At 47.0% G+C, this 15,668-nt stretch overlaps 1 protein-coding gene across 1 annotated transcript in view; it reads left to right on the top strand.

Moving 5' to 3' along the window:
* The window catches only part of LOC142493876 (cytochrome P450 2K1-like), a 42,338-nt gene that overhangs the window by 11,934 nt on the left and 14,736 nt on the right, over positions 1-15,668 (top strand). Inside the window, exon 5 of the mRNA XM_075598569.1 lies at positions 6,507-6,680. Within this exon, the coding sequence (XP_075454684.1) occupies positions 6,507-6,680 (174 nt within the window). The remainder of the gene's footprint in view (positions 1-6,506; positions 6,681-15,668) is intronic.

The raw sequence follows: 15,668 nt of genomic DNA, 5'->3' as shown, positions 1-15,668 counted from the left end.
GTTGTAGAAAGTATTTAAATAAGAATTAGTAGAAGGATGTACAGTAAGCACCTTCCGCTTTTTTAAAGTATAAAATAGTGTCAGTTAGTCCTTTTAAATGTACACAGAATATATGTAGCCCTTTTTGTGAACCGGCCTGACCCACCCAATCTCACATTGGCCCCTTGTGGTCTAACCGGTCCCTTTCCTTGCGGCACACCTCTTCTAAGGGACTACTGGTAACTGTATCACACCTGTGGCTCCAGGAGATCTGAGCCTCCGCTAGCTGGTAGCCTGGGGAAACCCTTACCGTTTACCTGGTGCAGCGCCTCCACTTACCCAGGATCCCCGTTATGAAAGATAGCCCTGGGTAAGAAATACAACACTCATAGATATAATACTAACACTTTACTAACACACAAACAAAGCAGTACACAACATCATAACCTTATGCTCTATCCGCATTACCTCGGCCCAATGTCTGGTGTTCCCACCCAGTGTGCTGTGATCCCCCACACCCAATATCCCGTACTCCTTCGGAGGTCGTGGGTGACTGCGCAATCACTAAACTAATAGGCCTGTTGGTGCACTTATAATACAGAAGTACCTTCCGAGCACTCCGATGCTCGGGACCGCAACACTCTTCTAAAAGGGTCAGACGTGCGATGCCTCCGTCTGATCCTATCCAGGTACTTTTCCAGGACCCCAACGAGGGTCCCACCGCTTCCCGGGAACAGCAACCGAATCACGGCAACACCAACCGCATCACGGGAACAGCAACCACCGCTATCCCTATCTATCCCTAAAGTGACAGGAACCCTAACCTAGGGCCTGTCCCTGATGAACCGCAACCTGGGATGGCTTGGGGAAAACTCCTAGGGCCTGTGGAACAATGACCTGCCCCCTCCCCTAGCTACCCAGTCCTATCTGAAACTGCTAACTAACACCTAACAGCCTGCAGCAGACATACAGCTCTCACCGTCAGCCTGCAGGCTTTCACACACGCTGCACACACTGCGCCCAGCACATGCAGCGACAACACACAGCTAACATAACACACACACCATCCACTGGAACCCGCAGCAAATCCACTGCTTGCACGCTGTGCCTATTTGCCAGTGCGCACAGCCCTATCCGCTGTGGCACTGCCAAACTGCACCTTCCGCACCTAAGGGTAACCTCCTTATCTAGGGCCGTCCCTCTTCAGTTACCCCCTGCCCTTACCGGGAATTGGGGCCTGCCTGGGGACCTAAGGAGAACCCTTACCTGATGCAGGAGCCACGCGCTCCCTACACCCTTCCTACTCCTTCCTTCTCTTCTTCCTGACTGACTCATGCAAAGCCCGGGAAATGTATCTCTTTTCCCAAGCTGAGCTTCCTCCAGCCCTATTGGCCACTATCAGGCACCTGGTGCCTGTCTCCCTATGCCTCCTGGGAATTGTAGTTCCCAGGGGGCTGCTACAGTACTGGGGCCGCGTGCGCGCTTCTCCCGCGCATGCGCGAATGCCTAATAGCCGCCGCAACCTCTCTCTTCCCTGTCCTGCCCTCGCGCGATCTCTCCCTAACTGCCGAGTCCCTCCTGCGCATGCGCGACCTGTCTGGGGCCTTCCCTGCGCTTGCCGGTCCCTGCGCATGCGCGAACCTACGCGCAATGGCGGCACCCTCTCCTCCAGTCGCCGGGCCGGTGGCAACGCGATCGCGGCCTTAGCGACGGCCCGATCGCGTCCCCGGCAACCGGCCTGCGCCTCAGAGCACCGCTCTGCTCCCTGCACTGGCCCCCACCCTCGCGAAGTGCAAATTTTCCTCAGGGCTCATTCTCCCCCTCGCAGAATCCCAACGACCTCGCTTGGGAAGCAACCATACAGAGTGTTATACAGGGTAAAATACATGGCATAACTCATATCACATGTAGCATGCATTTTGTCATCAATACTCAATACACTCGTATGGATACCCGAGGCCAGCTGAGTCTCAGAGTGGAGTGCCCCTAACTGATTGGGTGAGGGTATCCCTCATGGACTCCTGTGAGTCTTTTGGAGCTCAAGACCAATCTCTTGCAAAACCCCACCGCCTCCCCCTCGCGGAAAAAATAGTAAGGGGTCCGGGGTATTGACCCTTGCCGGACCCCCGGTTTCGTCTCACGGGAGACAGGGAGGCTCAGTCTCTTGCCTCGGTCCACCACATGGCGAACATAACGCTCCATCGTGCACATGGGAGAGGCCACAACTACCAGAGCGGTCTAAACACAGTCTTTGTCCGCTCCAACCATCCCTTTAACGGTGACCTCTTCAGCGGACGGCACAACTTCTTCGGGTAGGCCCGGGTCTCGGGAAGGCCAGGCTTGGAGACTCCTCGTGCAGGAGTATGTGTCGCTCCGGTTCGCTACACCGGATCCCTGGATGAGGTCGAGTTCGTTCTATGATCTGCAGAGATCTTCTGGGGGAGACACCTCCACCAGGACGCGATGACGGGGTGAACCCATCGCCCGGGTGACCCTACCTTTGGAGTCCTAACAGCCTGCAGCAGACATACAGCTCCCCCAAGAAGAAGCACCGCTAGACGTGAAACGATCGTCGGGTGACAGGCGACGCTCATACCGATGACGTCAGCCGTTTGTTTTTACAGAGTGTGAGACGGAGGCTGAGGCATTTATGGTGTTCACAGAGCCTAAAGATCCGGATATGGGTGATATACTGCGCGCAATTGCGAGACAGCATACTCATTAGAGTAATATCCCTCCACGCTTTGAGGAGTCTTATAAGTGAGAGATATCTAGCTGCTTGCATTCAATTACACAGTGACGCTTAACTGTGAGCTTCTGATATACAGAGGCTAGTGTGTATTGTGTACTGTGACTAACCTTAGTCACCACAGCGCATATACTCTATATAATAGACCAACACTTTTGGGTCTAGAGGCAGAATTACTTATATATGGCACTATTGTGCCTGCGCTGTATACATCCTTTTTCAAACACTTTGCTATACCTCACCCTTTTGCCAATTCACTCCGTCTTCAACTCCCCTTAAGAGGTTTTAGATTAGCTGTATATATTTTGGTTTACCTTTTTTTTGTGTATCTAATAAGTATAAATTAAGTAATAAATAATTTTTTGTTTTGTATTTTAACCTCCTATACCCATATGGTTGAATATAGTTGATTTATCTGTGTATACACTGGCGACACACTTAATTGCAGTGCGGCCAGATCCGCAAGCCGGGAGATTTCCCGGCTTGCTAGTGGCCGCCCCTCGGCGTGCCGCGCGTCACTGACGTGCGGTCACGCGTCTTCGGGAGCCTGCGCCCCCTGCATGCGCGTCCAGGGCTCCCCGAGGGAGCCCTGGTGTCCCGCGATGTGGAGGACGGTGGCAGGGGGTTCCGGGGGACCCGGCGGACCCGGCAGCGGTAGAGAGAGCGCCCCGATCGGAGGGCGCTCTTCCGCTGCTTCGGCGCGCGCCCGTCACCCTCGGGCGCGCGCCAGGCTACTGCTGCGGCCAAGAACGGGCAAATGCTCGAATAAACTTGGCCGCAGCAGTATATACTATCACTCAGAGTTATTAATTTAGTTAAGTGCAATCTATGGGAACGCTTTCTCTTGGTCATCTCTGACCATCCTATTCACTAGTTCACAGTTCCATGCACCGCTTTTTACTTTGGTATAGATTATTAAGGTGAGCAGTGTTTTTCCATTGCCTACTTCTAGATAAAGGGGCACCCATCGGTCGGACCCCCGGGCAAATTTAAGAATTTAGGGCCATCTTCCACGCTTAGGGTCTGGCCTGCATATATCAGGACAGTACTCCATTGCACGGTGTTATCATACCTTCGCCCTCTGACCCACGTACCCGCCAGTCCAGGGAGCTTCAGAACCTGTGCCTGGACATCTAACAAGGGCATGCCCGCCGGGACTGCCCCCACGGCAACCACGTGGTTAGGAGTCACGTTCACTTTCAAGGCCCATGCGTAGACCTCCTGCTTTGAGAGCACCCACATGGTGGAACAAAAATAGGACACAATTTAGAAAAACATACAGGGCACCCCAGGTCTGATATATCTCAGCAGCGCCTCCAAATGTAGCCCTTTTTGTGAACCGGCCTGACCCACCCAATCTCACATTGGCCCCTTGTGGTCTAACCAGTCCCTTTCCTTGCGGCACACCTCTTCTAAGGGACTACTGGTAACTGTATCACACCTGTGGCTCCAGGAAATCTGAGCCTCCGCTAGCTGGGAGCCTGGGGAAACCCTTACCGTTTACCTGGTGCAGCGCCTCCACTTACCCAGGATCCCCGTTATGAAAGATAGCCCTGGGTAAGAAATACAACACTCATAGATATAATACTAACACTTTACTAACACACAAACAAAGCAGTACACAACATCATAACCTTATGCTCTATCCGCATTACCTCGGCCCAATGTCTGGTGTTCCCACCCAGTGTCCTGTGATCCCCCACACCCAATGTCCCGTACTCCTACGGAGGTCGTGGGTGACTGCGCAGTCACTAAACTAATAGGCCTGTTGGTGCACTTATAATACAGAAGTACCTTCCGAGCACTCCGATGCTCGGGACCGCAACACTCTTCTAAAAGGGTCAGACGTGCGATGCCTCCGTCTGATCCTATCCAGGTACTTTTCCAGGACCCCAACGAGGGTCCCACCACTTCCCGGGAACAGCAACCGAATCACGGCAACACCAACCGCATCACGGGAACAGCAACCGCCGCTATCTCTATCTATCCCTAAAGTGACAGGAACCCTAACCTAGGGCCTGTCCCTGATGAACCGCAACCTGGGATGGCTTGGGGAAAACTCCTAGGGCCTGTGGAACAATGACCTGCCCCCTCCCCTAGCTACCCAGTCCTATCTGAAACTGCTAACTAACACCTAACAGCCTGCAGCAGACATACAGCTCTCACCGTCAGCCTGCAGGCTTTCACACACGCTGCACACACTGCGCCCAGCACATGCAGCGACAACACACAGCTAACATAACACACACACCATCCACTGGAACCCGCAGCAAATCCACTGCTTGCACGCTGTGCCTATTTGCCAGTGCGCACAGCCCTATCCGCTGTGGCACTGCCAAACTGCACCTTCCGCACCTAAGGGTAACCTCCTTATTTAGGGCCGTCCCTCTTCAGTTACCCCCTGCCCTTACCGGGAATTGGGGCCTGCCTGGGGACCTAAGGAGAACCCTTACCTGATGCAGGAGCCACGCGCTCCCTACACCCTTCCTACTCCTTCCTTCTCCTCTTCCTGACTGACTCATGCAAAGCCCGGGAAATGTATCTCTTTTCCCGGGCTGAGCTTCCTCCAGCCCTATTGGCCACTATCAGGCACCTGGTGCCTGTCTCCCTATGCCTCCTGGGAATTATAGTTCCCAGGGGGTTGCTACAGTACTGGGGCCGCGTGTGCGCTTCTCCCGCGCATGCGCGAATGCCTAATAGCCGCCGCAACCTCTCTCTTCCCTGTCCTGCCCTCGCGCGATCTCTCCCTAACTGCCGAGTCCCTCCTGCGCATGCGCGACCTGTCTAGGGCCTTCCCTGCGCTTGCCGGTCCCTGGCATGCGCGAACCTACGCGCAATGGCGGCGCCCTCTCCTCCAGCTGCCGGGCCGGTGGCAACGCGATTGCGGCCTTAGCGACGGCCCGATCGTGTCCCCGGCAACCGGCCTGCGCCTCAGAGCACCGCTCTGCTCCCTGCACTGGCCCCCACCCTCGCGAAGTGCCGGCGAGTCCGTCGCAGCCTCCGGCGGTACCCGCTACCGCACGGCACTCGCGGAGGGGGGCCAGAAAGTGCAAATTTTCCTCGGGGCTACATATATAAAATAATTTTGAACCTTGTGGCCACAAACATAATTAAGTATTTGAGTCCCAAGGTAATTGAATATGATAAACTCGTTTAGACCTTAACTTATTTATGCGCAGTGAATAAAGTCTCCCTGAGCCTTTAGAGGCTGTAGTTGCACAGTCAAGAGGGCAATTAGGGACTCCTCTTGTGCATGGGGTCCCAAGCATTTTTAGGCACCTTCATAGATTTACCCACTGAATTCCCTAACTAACTAAATATAAGGTGCAGGAATCCTTCCTGTAACTCACATGAATATCCATGTTTCCTGAAAGCAATCCTGGCTTGTCCATGAAGTTGTAGATCTGGTATCTCTACGTCTCAGTCCTCCTTTCTTTGATGCAGTTCCTCTTCTGGCTCTAACGAGCTTATTTTAATATTGAGGAAGAAGAGGTTAGCCTTAACCCTCTCTAACTATAGATTAATCTTAGCTTTAAACTTGTTCCTAATCTAAACACAGTCGTATAACTGTGTAATAGCAGTAACTCCCCTACTGGATAAGGCCAGGGCCTAACAAGGCCAAGTAACCCCAGAGTTCATTCTGAGCTCCTCCTCCTCAATTCTTCTTCATGTCACACCCAGACCTTCTAGTGCTTGAGGCAGAGACAAATAAAATATTTGCAACGTAAAGTGTTACACTACTCTTTATTGTTTTCACTGCTTTATTTTATTTTTCTAGCTGTATAATATCTTCCCAGTTCTTGGATTTCTTCCTGGTAATCACAGAACTATTCTAAAGAATGTGAAAGAACTAAATGCGTTCCTTAAAAATAAATTTGTCGGATATCTAAAGGATTTAGACGTAAATGATCAGAGGAGCTTCATTGATGCATTCCTTGTGCGGCAAAAGGAGGTAAGTGTCTTATATACAGTACTTTCATACAGTACATATCACCGCAACTTGAAATTATCTATCTTCTAAGTAAATGTAGTTTTACTTATAAATGTTTTCATCGTAAACTTGGCATTTAATTTGACACATGTAGCCGTATGGGAATGTGTGGCTCATCATGTTAAGCATTTATAATGTTTTTTATGTGCATTTTAATTTCCTATACCAGGGATTTCCAATAGGGGATTTGGGAACTTCTAGGGTTTACGAGGGGTCTTTAAAAAAAAAAAAAAAAAAGGAATGGTGGTTCCCAGGCAGTATAGTGGGTTCCTGAGCCTGTCACTACTTGGCACTTAGTAGGGTCCAAAACTGTGCAACTGTGTGGGTGGTATAGCTGTCAGCTCCAACAGGAGCTTGTAATGTCACTCCCCACAATGCTTTGCATTTACAGTGGTCAGACAGTGTGTGGCAGGACTTTGAAATCTAATGCAGTAAATGATACAGTAGCTATGCCACCCATGCTGTCTGCACAGACTGATGTGCAGTTTGTGACCTTATTAGGCATGTGTTTCCTCCTCAAGCTCAGCACACTATACAGTGGCAGCCCCCTTTATCCTAATGCGGCCGGATCCAAGACGTTCTGATAATCGCTGGCAGATGTGGGTTTTTTTTTTGGTCCGGAGTGAATTGCGTTATTTTAGCGCTCGTGATATTAGCATTTTATTATCGCGGTCTGCAATACTGCAATACTGTCTAAAAACTCAGGGGGGCATTCGCGAGCTGTTGTCTTGGAAGTCTAATACATTAGCAGTTCAACCTATGTCAGTACACAGTCTGCGTGTGCGCGCGCAGTAATTGTAAATTTGCATATTTATACATGCATTTGCAGTGCTGTACAGTATGTCTCATTTGAAAATTGTTGAAACGCATAGGCGTGTACAGTACTATAACAGTATCACATTTCGGCATATACAGCGCTCTCCCCTCGCTCGCCCCCGCACACACACAGGATAATTTACTGCACTGCAGGGTATTTCAACTTCTTATCTTCTTTACAGTGCAGTACACCTCTCCCACACCATTCCTTTGAATGTGTGTCTTTCTGGTTTCAATCACATTCCTGCTTGACAGCTGATGATTACTGCTGCGCATGTGCCTGTTCACCACAGCTTGCTTGAGTGAGTGACCAAAAAAAAAAAAAAATTCTCATTTTTTATTTTCTCCACAAGCCTGCAAAAACCATCTTGATATTACGATATTCAATCTGTGCTGTAGGTTTTGACTGTGACCCTGTGCGTTTTGACTGCACATGGTTGATTTGTGTGCTTTTTATGTACTGTATTTGGGGGTGTATGGATCAAATTATTATGATAACCTGCCTTTTGAAATTATGTCATTTCTTTTAACTGCTGCCCAGCTACAGCAATCCTGCATGCAGCTGTACCCACCTCCCCCACGCACACACACAAGGCTCGCTCAAGGATTTGAAACTCTTATCGACAGACACCTCTACAGAGTCATTCATTTTCTGAAGCTTGTCATTGTGTTTTTAATCCGTCCCTAGCCGAACGGCACCTGCGTGTAATCATCTTTGAGATGGGAGCTAGCTGATTACTGCGCATGACTCACCCAACCCCCCCCCCCAACCCTTTGAGGCTTTGTTTACGGTAATGCTTTGGAAAATCCCTTCTCAAATTTGATATGTAAATCTGATTTGCACAGCACTGTGGGAATTGAGAGTTAAAAAAAACATTAACTAATTCATGTTGTTTTGTCATTCTTTTTTTTTCTTTGGTGTACTGTAGGTGTGGGGGGGGGGGTTGTCAATGATTATGATTATCATGACTGTAAATAAATATTATTTTTATTTTATCAGGAACAAAAAAAAAATATATAAAAATAATCATGAATAATACATAATGCAGTCTTTATTAATTTCTTCTGTCAGATGGAAATTGAGGGCCGGTGGATAATCATGAATAATGCACATTGATAATAATATAAATTATTAATATATAATATATAATTATATATATATATATATATATATATATATATATATATATATATATATATATATATATAGTAATATAATTTTTTCCATCTTTATCTTCTTCCTCATTCTGGGTACAGTACAGTAGTTCATTGAGAGAGGAGAGGTTTTGTGTACAGTACGTCATGACTGCAGTTTAGATAATGTACACTTAACTGTACAAACAGTTCAAAGACTGTACACGATACCCCCCCTCTCCCCCAGTCCATCCTTTTTTTCTGAAAAGACAAGAAAACAAAAAATTAGTGCAGTTATGTGCACACTGTATTATGGCATTGTGTGCTGTGTAGTACTGTCAAACTACTTGTGGCAGGACGGCCTGTAGCCGAGGTCAGGGAACAGTCCACACGTGTAGTTTCAGGATAATGAAAAACGTTCAATGGCTTTATTTCTCCATTACAACATAACATGCAGGTACACTGTCCCTTTAAACAAATAAATCCTGCTCCATGTTGGGAGAAAAACTGACTAATCCAGCAGACCTATCTAGCAGTCTGGCTGGCTAAACCATAACCAAACCTTCAGAGTCTTTTAAGCAGTCATGAAACAAATGAAACAAATCTTACTTTGGCTGCAGTAAGTAGTGTGCTGTATCCGTCTGTCTTGCAGCACATATATCCATGTGCTCTTGTCTGAGAGAGCCAGCTACTGCTGGTAACAAGATCCTTATCTACCTTGCTGGCTCTCAGGTGTCAGCTTACTTCCTGACTACCTAACTTCCACCTGAGTTAACCCTTATGAGTGCTGGATGAAGCACTCAGACATATGTCTCCCAGGCGTAACTGATAGGAGTTGACTTCACTCTGTCACACTACTCTATACTTGAACTACTGTATACTGTGACTACTGTTAAATACTTTGTAACCAGATGGCAGGTGCTGCTCTCTCTGGAAAGGAAAAAATTGAGCAGTTACTCTAGGTGCATACTGTATTATGGCATTGTGTACTGTATAGCTACTCCATATTGGACTACAGTATGCAGTTAGTACTCCATAAAGTCATTCATTTTCTGAAGCTTGCCATTGTGTTCTTAATCCGTTCATAGCCTAGCGTCACCACACTGCGCCTGCGTGTAATCATCTTTGAGATGGGAGCTAGCTTTTTACTGCGCATGACTCACCCAACCCCCCTCCAACCCTTTGAGGCTTTGTTTACGGTAACGCATTGGAAAAATCCCTTCTCGAATTTAATATGTAAATCTGATTTGCAGAGCATTGTGACAATTGAGAATTAAAAAAACAAGTAACTGATTCATGTTGTTTTGTCATTCATTGTTTTTCTTTGATGTACTGTAGGTGTGGGGGGGGGGTTGTTGTCAATGATTATGATTATCAAGAATGTAAATAAATATTATTTTATTTTATCAGGAACAAAAAAACAAATATAAAAATAATCATTAATAATACATAATGCAGTCTTTATTAAGTTCTTCTGTCAGGTGGAAATTGAGGGCCGGTGGATAGTCATGAATAATGCACATTGATAATAATATTAATTAATAATATATAATATATAATAATATGTATATACTGTATAGAATATAATTTTTTCCGTCTTTATCTTCTTCCTCGTTCTGTGTACAGTACAGTAGTTCATTGAGAGAGGAGAGGTTTTACATACTGTACACTTAACTGTACAAACAGTTCACAGACATTACACGATACCCCCCCTCTCTCCCAGGCCATCCTTTTTTTCTGAAAAGACAAGAAAACAAAAAATTAGTGCAGTTATGTGCATACTGTATTATGGCATTGTGTGCTGTGTAGTACTGTCAAACTAGTACAGTATATACTGGAACTACTGTATACTCTGACTACTGTTAAATACTTTGTAACCAGATGGCTGGTGCTGCTCTCTCTGGAAATAAATAATTTGAGCAGTTATGTGCATACTGTACTATATAGTCAAATTAGTCTATACTGGAACTACTGTATACTCTGACTTGCATACTGTACTGTATAGTCAAATTAGTCTATACTGGAACTACTGTATACTCTGACTACTAGGAAAGAAAAAATCTGTGCCATACTTACCTGTATCATACTGTACTTAAAATACTACAGTACAGTACTTCAGTATACCATACTACCTTCCTGATGCTTGCCCATTACGCGCGATCACAATGGGCAACACAAGTCGCAATATGGTCAATATATTTATTTATATAAATATTTATTGCAGCGTTCCACGGTGAGTACATCGTTCCAAAAACTCTGTATGCCTTTCGCCACTCATCCTTTTTGGAGAGTTTCACGACTTTGGAACTTCGGCTGATGCCAGACCAATTCGATAGGATTGAAGTCTGGCGATCTGTCATTGGAGGGGGGAAAAAATGACAATTAGTTTAAGAGATACAGTACACAGTAAAAACAGTGGGAAAAAATGAGACACAGTTACCGCACTTACTCCGCTGGCATCTTCACCCAGTTGATACCACGCTCAAGGATACAGTATGCGCTGTTGACGCGGTGTGCTTCGGATCATTGTCCTGGTAGAAACGGTGACCATCCCGGAACTCACGTGTGATGTATTCCACAATCTCAGGCCCAATTTTGTCTTGGAAGAAAGCTTTATTCATGATTCCTATAACGAGAAGAGAAAAATGCTCAAAAAACTGCACACTAGTACAGTACAGTGCGTAAGGCAAAAGCGTGTGACATACATTTTACTGTACCTTCAAAGATGACGATGCATCCTGGTCCACGCCTAGAGATGGCACCCCACACATGCATCTTCACTGGGTGATTTGGACGCGGCTTCATAGATATGAGACCTTTTTTGTGGAATGCAATGCAAAGGTGGCAAATCTCTCCAGCGAAACAGTAGACTCGTCAGTGAAGATGCAATCCTGGAAAGTTTCTCCACTGTCGATCCATGCCTGGGCCTGGATCACTCTCTTGATTTTGTTAACGTCCCTTATCATTGGGTACGCTCTGTAAAGGTCACTTTCTCCATCCCTCTTCGATGACGCTGCCGCTTCTCCTCTCTCGGAAATCCACAGGTCACCTCCTCCACCCTTCTTCGGCGACGCTGCCGCTTCTCTCCATGGAACCCCCATCTCATCCTCCGTAGCACCCATCCACCCAGATGTCCACAGCACGCAATGCACGAGAACCAGCTCGTTAGACTGCATGCTGAATGGGATAAGTGTGGATATCCCCAGGAACTCTATTGTGCTGGCAAAGATAGATATGCTTCTGGAGAACATGCTAACTATGGATCAACGGATGCAGAAGATAGAGACTGACATAGCAGGGATACATCATTTTCTTGGTGTTCATGCCCCTGTATCCCTGACGCCGGAGCAGGAGGGTGGCATGGATGTGATGAATGGGACCTTCGACCACCTTCCATCAGCAAGTGCACCCCCTCCACCAGAAGATTTTGTGTACATGTATGCCGTTGAGGAGGATAACATGACAACCACGCCAGGAGACAACACGGCGACCAAGGCAGGAAGAAAGCTTCCTCCCAGACAACCTACCCTCGCCCGCCGCCACAAGCACACCCGCTCACAGAAGCACACCCGCTCCCAGAACCCAACCTACACACACTTGCATCGAGACGGTGCCCGACATCATCCTGCGCGACCTGCCCAATCCACTCAGGGAGAAGTATAGGGTGATGAGTGCTGGTTTACCACACAAATATGCAATGTTAATTTTTAAGCACCACGTGTCCTACTCGGTGTACTGCGAGTGGGCCTACAAAGTGAACTTTGAAGGAAATCGCGAAAAAAGGCGCTTCCTGACAATTTAAGAAAGACTATTCTGGAGGAATTGCGGCACTTTTTTTCAATTACAGATCCTTTAATGAAAAGCTTTCGAGACTCCATTAATGGCATCTTGCGCCATACAAGGCATTGGCCCTGGAAGGACAATCTGGTGGGGTACACATTTGCGTCAGTGTTCAACTGTTGTTAATTTTTTGTAAATGTTTTGTTCCAGTCCCCGAGGGCCGCAAACATGCCTGGTTTTACTTAAATAAAGGAGATGTTGCGTGTTTTAACTTGTATTAATAAAGAAATGTTTTTAATTACAGTACTGTACACACAGGACCTGCACAATTCCTGTCCCCGAGTGCCGAAAACAGGCCTGGTTTTCAAAGTTTATCCTGAAAACCGGGCCTGTTTGCGGCCCCCGAGGACTGGAGTTGTGCCGGCCTGACTGACTGTTCTGTACACCATCCCACTGTAAATGTTTTGACTTGCTGTACTTTAATAAAGGAGATGTTGCGTTTTTTAAATTTTCTGAATAAAGATTTTTTTTTTAATAATCCCATACTGTTGTGCTGTACATGTTTTGACTTGCTGTACTTAAATAAAGGAGATATTGCGTGTTTTAACTTGTATTAATAAAGAAATGTTTTTAATTACAGTACTGTACACACAGGACCTACACAATTCCTGTCACCGAGTGCCGCAAACAGGCCCGGTTTTCAAAGGTTATCCTGAAAACTGGGCCTGTTTGCGGCCCCCAAGGACTGGAGTTGTGCAGGCCTGACTGACTGTTCTGTACACCATCCCACTGTAAATGTTTTGAATTTAATAAAGGAGATGTTGCGTTTTTTAAATTTTCTGAATAAAGAATTTTTTTCAATAACACCATGTGACTGTAAACCATACTGACTGACTGTAAATGTTTTGACTTCTGTACATACTGTAAATGTTTTCACTAGCAGTAAACCATACACCTGTTGATGTTTTGAATTGCTGTGCACTTAAAATGTTTTTACATTGTACAGTATTTGTAAATAAATGTTTTTGTACTTACTCCACCAATAAAAGAAAATGTTGATTTGCTTTAAATTGTTCCATTGTCTCCTTTTATACTGCAACAAAATACAGTGTTTCTAGAATGTACAGTACTGTCCAGGCATACTGTACTGTATACTGTAGGCATGCTCAGTACTGTATATCACAAGAGTATTAAAAAAATTACATGCTGTACGGGTATATAATACACATATGTACTGGAATACATGTAGAATAAATGCATACTTTTTATTTTCTCGGGTTTATTATACAGTACGTGTATATATATAAAAAAAAGTATTGTATGCGGTCTGAAAACATCAGCATACTGTTTCAGGTATTCTATCCTAATCAATAACAACGGCCACTAAACTGTAGACTCCGGTACGTGGTTTTTTAAATCCGATTCAGCAATGTGCAGGCATTGTTACACAAAGCGATATTATCCATTGAAATCCCACCATTCGCCGTTTTCCGCATGAGATGACAAAGTTTTCTTTTCTGAGGAAAAACAAAAATAAAAGTTTTACTGTAATGGTCAGTCCCCTAAAGAAGTTCCCAGTCAGTCCCACCAATAATTTTCTCAAGGAGGCGTCTCCTGTTCACATGCGCATGCGCCTACCGTCGATGTGATGACACGCATATGAGTTTCAAGAAGGTCCCAATGCACATGCGCCTAGCGTTCCACCAATTATCTACAGTACTGTAGAAGCTGTTCAGCCAATGATATTGCTTGCAAGAGAATCGCTTGACTTTTGAATCGCACTAATATTGATATTTTCAAAATAAAAAAAACAGAATAAAATACGGCAACATTACTCACCACAGAATTTCCCAATCAGCTGGCGCCGGACCACTGCCAGTCCAGTATTCTTGATCATACACGTTGACAGGTGACAGCAGGACTACTACACCTGTAGTCCGCTGATGAGGTTTGAAATCGCTAAGTTACATGCAAGCTTGCTCGAAACTGTACGCGAAATCCGGCTCAGGCTGCAGGTATCCATGCGTGGACAGACAGCAAGAGTTGTCACTGACAGTCGGACCGTTACTGGAAGCCGGTGCTGGTGCTGGCGCTGTAAGGATGTGCTCACCACAAACGAGACGGGACCGCGGTGCTGAGGTGGGAAAGGTTAGAACGCCACCCACAGCCACGTGGGCACGTCTTGAGAGTAGATTGGTCTGGGGTTCCAGATCGGGGTAGGAGAGGTACGGTTGGTAGTAAGGCCGTTTGCCAAGTTCGGGGTTGGAGAGAGAGGGACGTTGTCGTTTACCATAAGCCAGGATCGGGATGCCAGAGGTTCGGAGAGTCGTGTAGCCGTATGCCGAGTTCAGGTTGCCAGAGGTACAGGAAGACGTAGCGGAAGCCGGTTTGGTTCACGAGGAAGTCTGCAAAGAGAACTAGGGAGGCAGAGAATGGTGAGAACAACTGGTTCTATGCTCAGCCAACGAGTCAGTGATCCTGCCAGGTATATATAGGAGAGAGGGTCCAATAGCAGTGCAGCAAGGTGGGGGTGTGTGGAAGGGCCAGGCTACCGCAGGGATAGGTCCAGAATGAGTCCCATGGGAGGAGCCATAAAGCCCAGTAGTCTGAGTGCATTTGATTGCAGCAATGTTTTGATGTGCTGTACCTTTAAGGGGTTGGAGCGACGCCGTGTGGCCATGCCTCCGTATAGCGGGGTTTGCGTGCGCGTGACCAGGTGAAGCCGCCAGCCCGAGATTAGAAGTGCAGTCCTGGCGTGCGCGCGCACGCCCACGTGAAGCAGTGACCGGCGCTCCGGTGAGGGGATGAGTGTGTGCTGCAGGGATCTCCGTCGGAGCTGTAGGTGAGTGAGGAGCACACCGAGGGCGGCGTGACTCCCAAACCCTCACAGTACCCCCCCCTTCAGGGGCGACCTCTGGGCATCCATGACATGGCTTGGAGGGATGCTTGCGATGGAAAGCCTGGACGAGGTGAGGCGCGTGGAGATCCCGGTGGGGAATCCAGGAACGTTCCTCAGGTCCAAAGCCCTTCCAGTGAACCAAATATTGTAACCCTCCTCTGGAGATCCTAGAATCCAGGATAAACTGAACCTCGTACTCCTGTTGACCTTGGACCAGAAGAGGAAGTGGAGATGCCGTGGACTTAGAAAAGCGAGAACTCCGGAATACAGGTTTAAGTAAGGAAACATGAAAGACTGAAGGAATCTTCAACGAAGGTGGA

This window comes from Ascaphus truei, chromosome 4, assembly GCF_040206685.1.
Source record: "Ascaphus truei isolate aAscTru1 chromosome 4, aAscTru1.hap1, whole genome shotgun sequence".
Lineage (NCBI taxonomy): Eukaryota > Metazoa > Chordata > Amphibia > Anura > Ascaphidae > Ascaphus > Ascaphus truei.
This window is presented reverse-complemented; position numbering and strand designations above follow the sequence as displayed.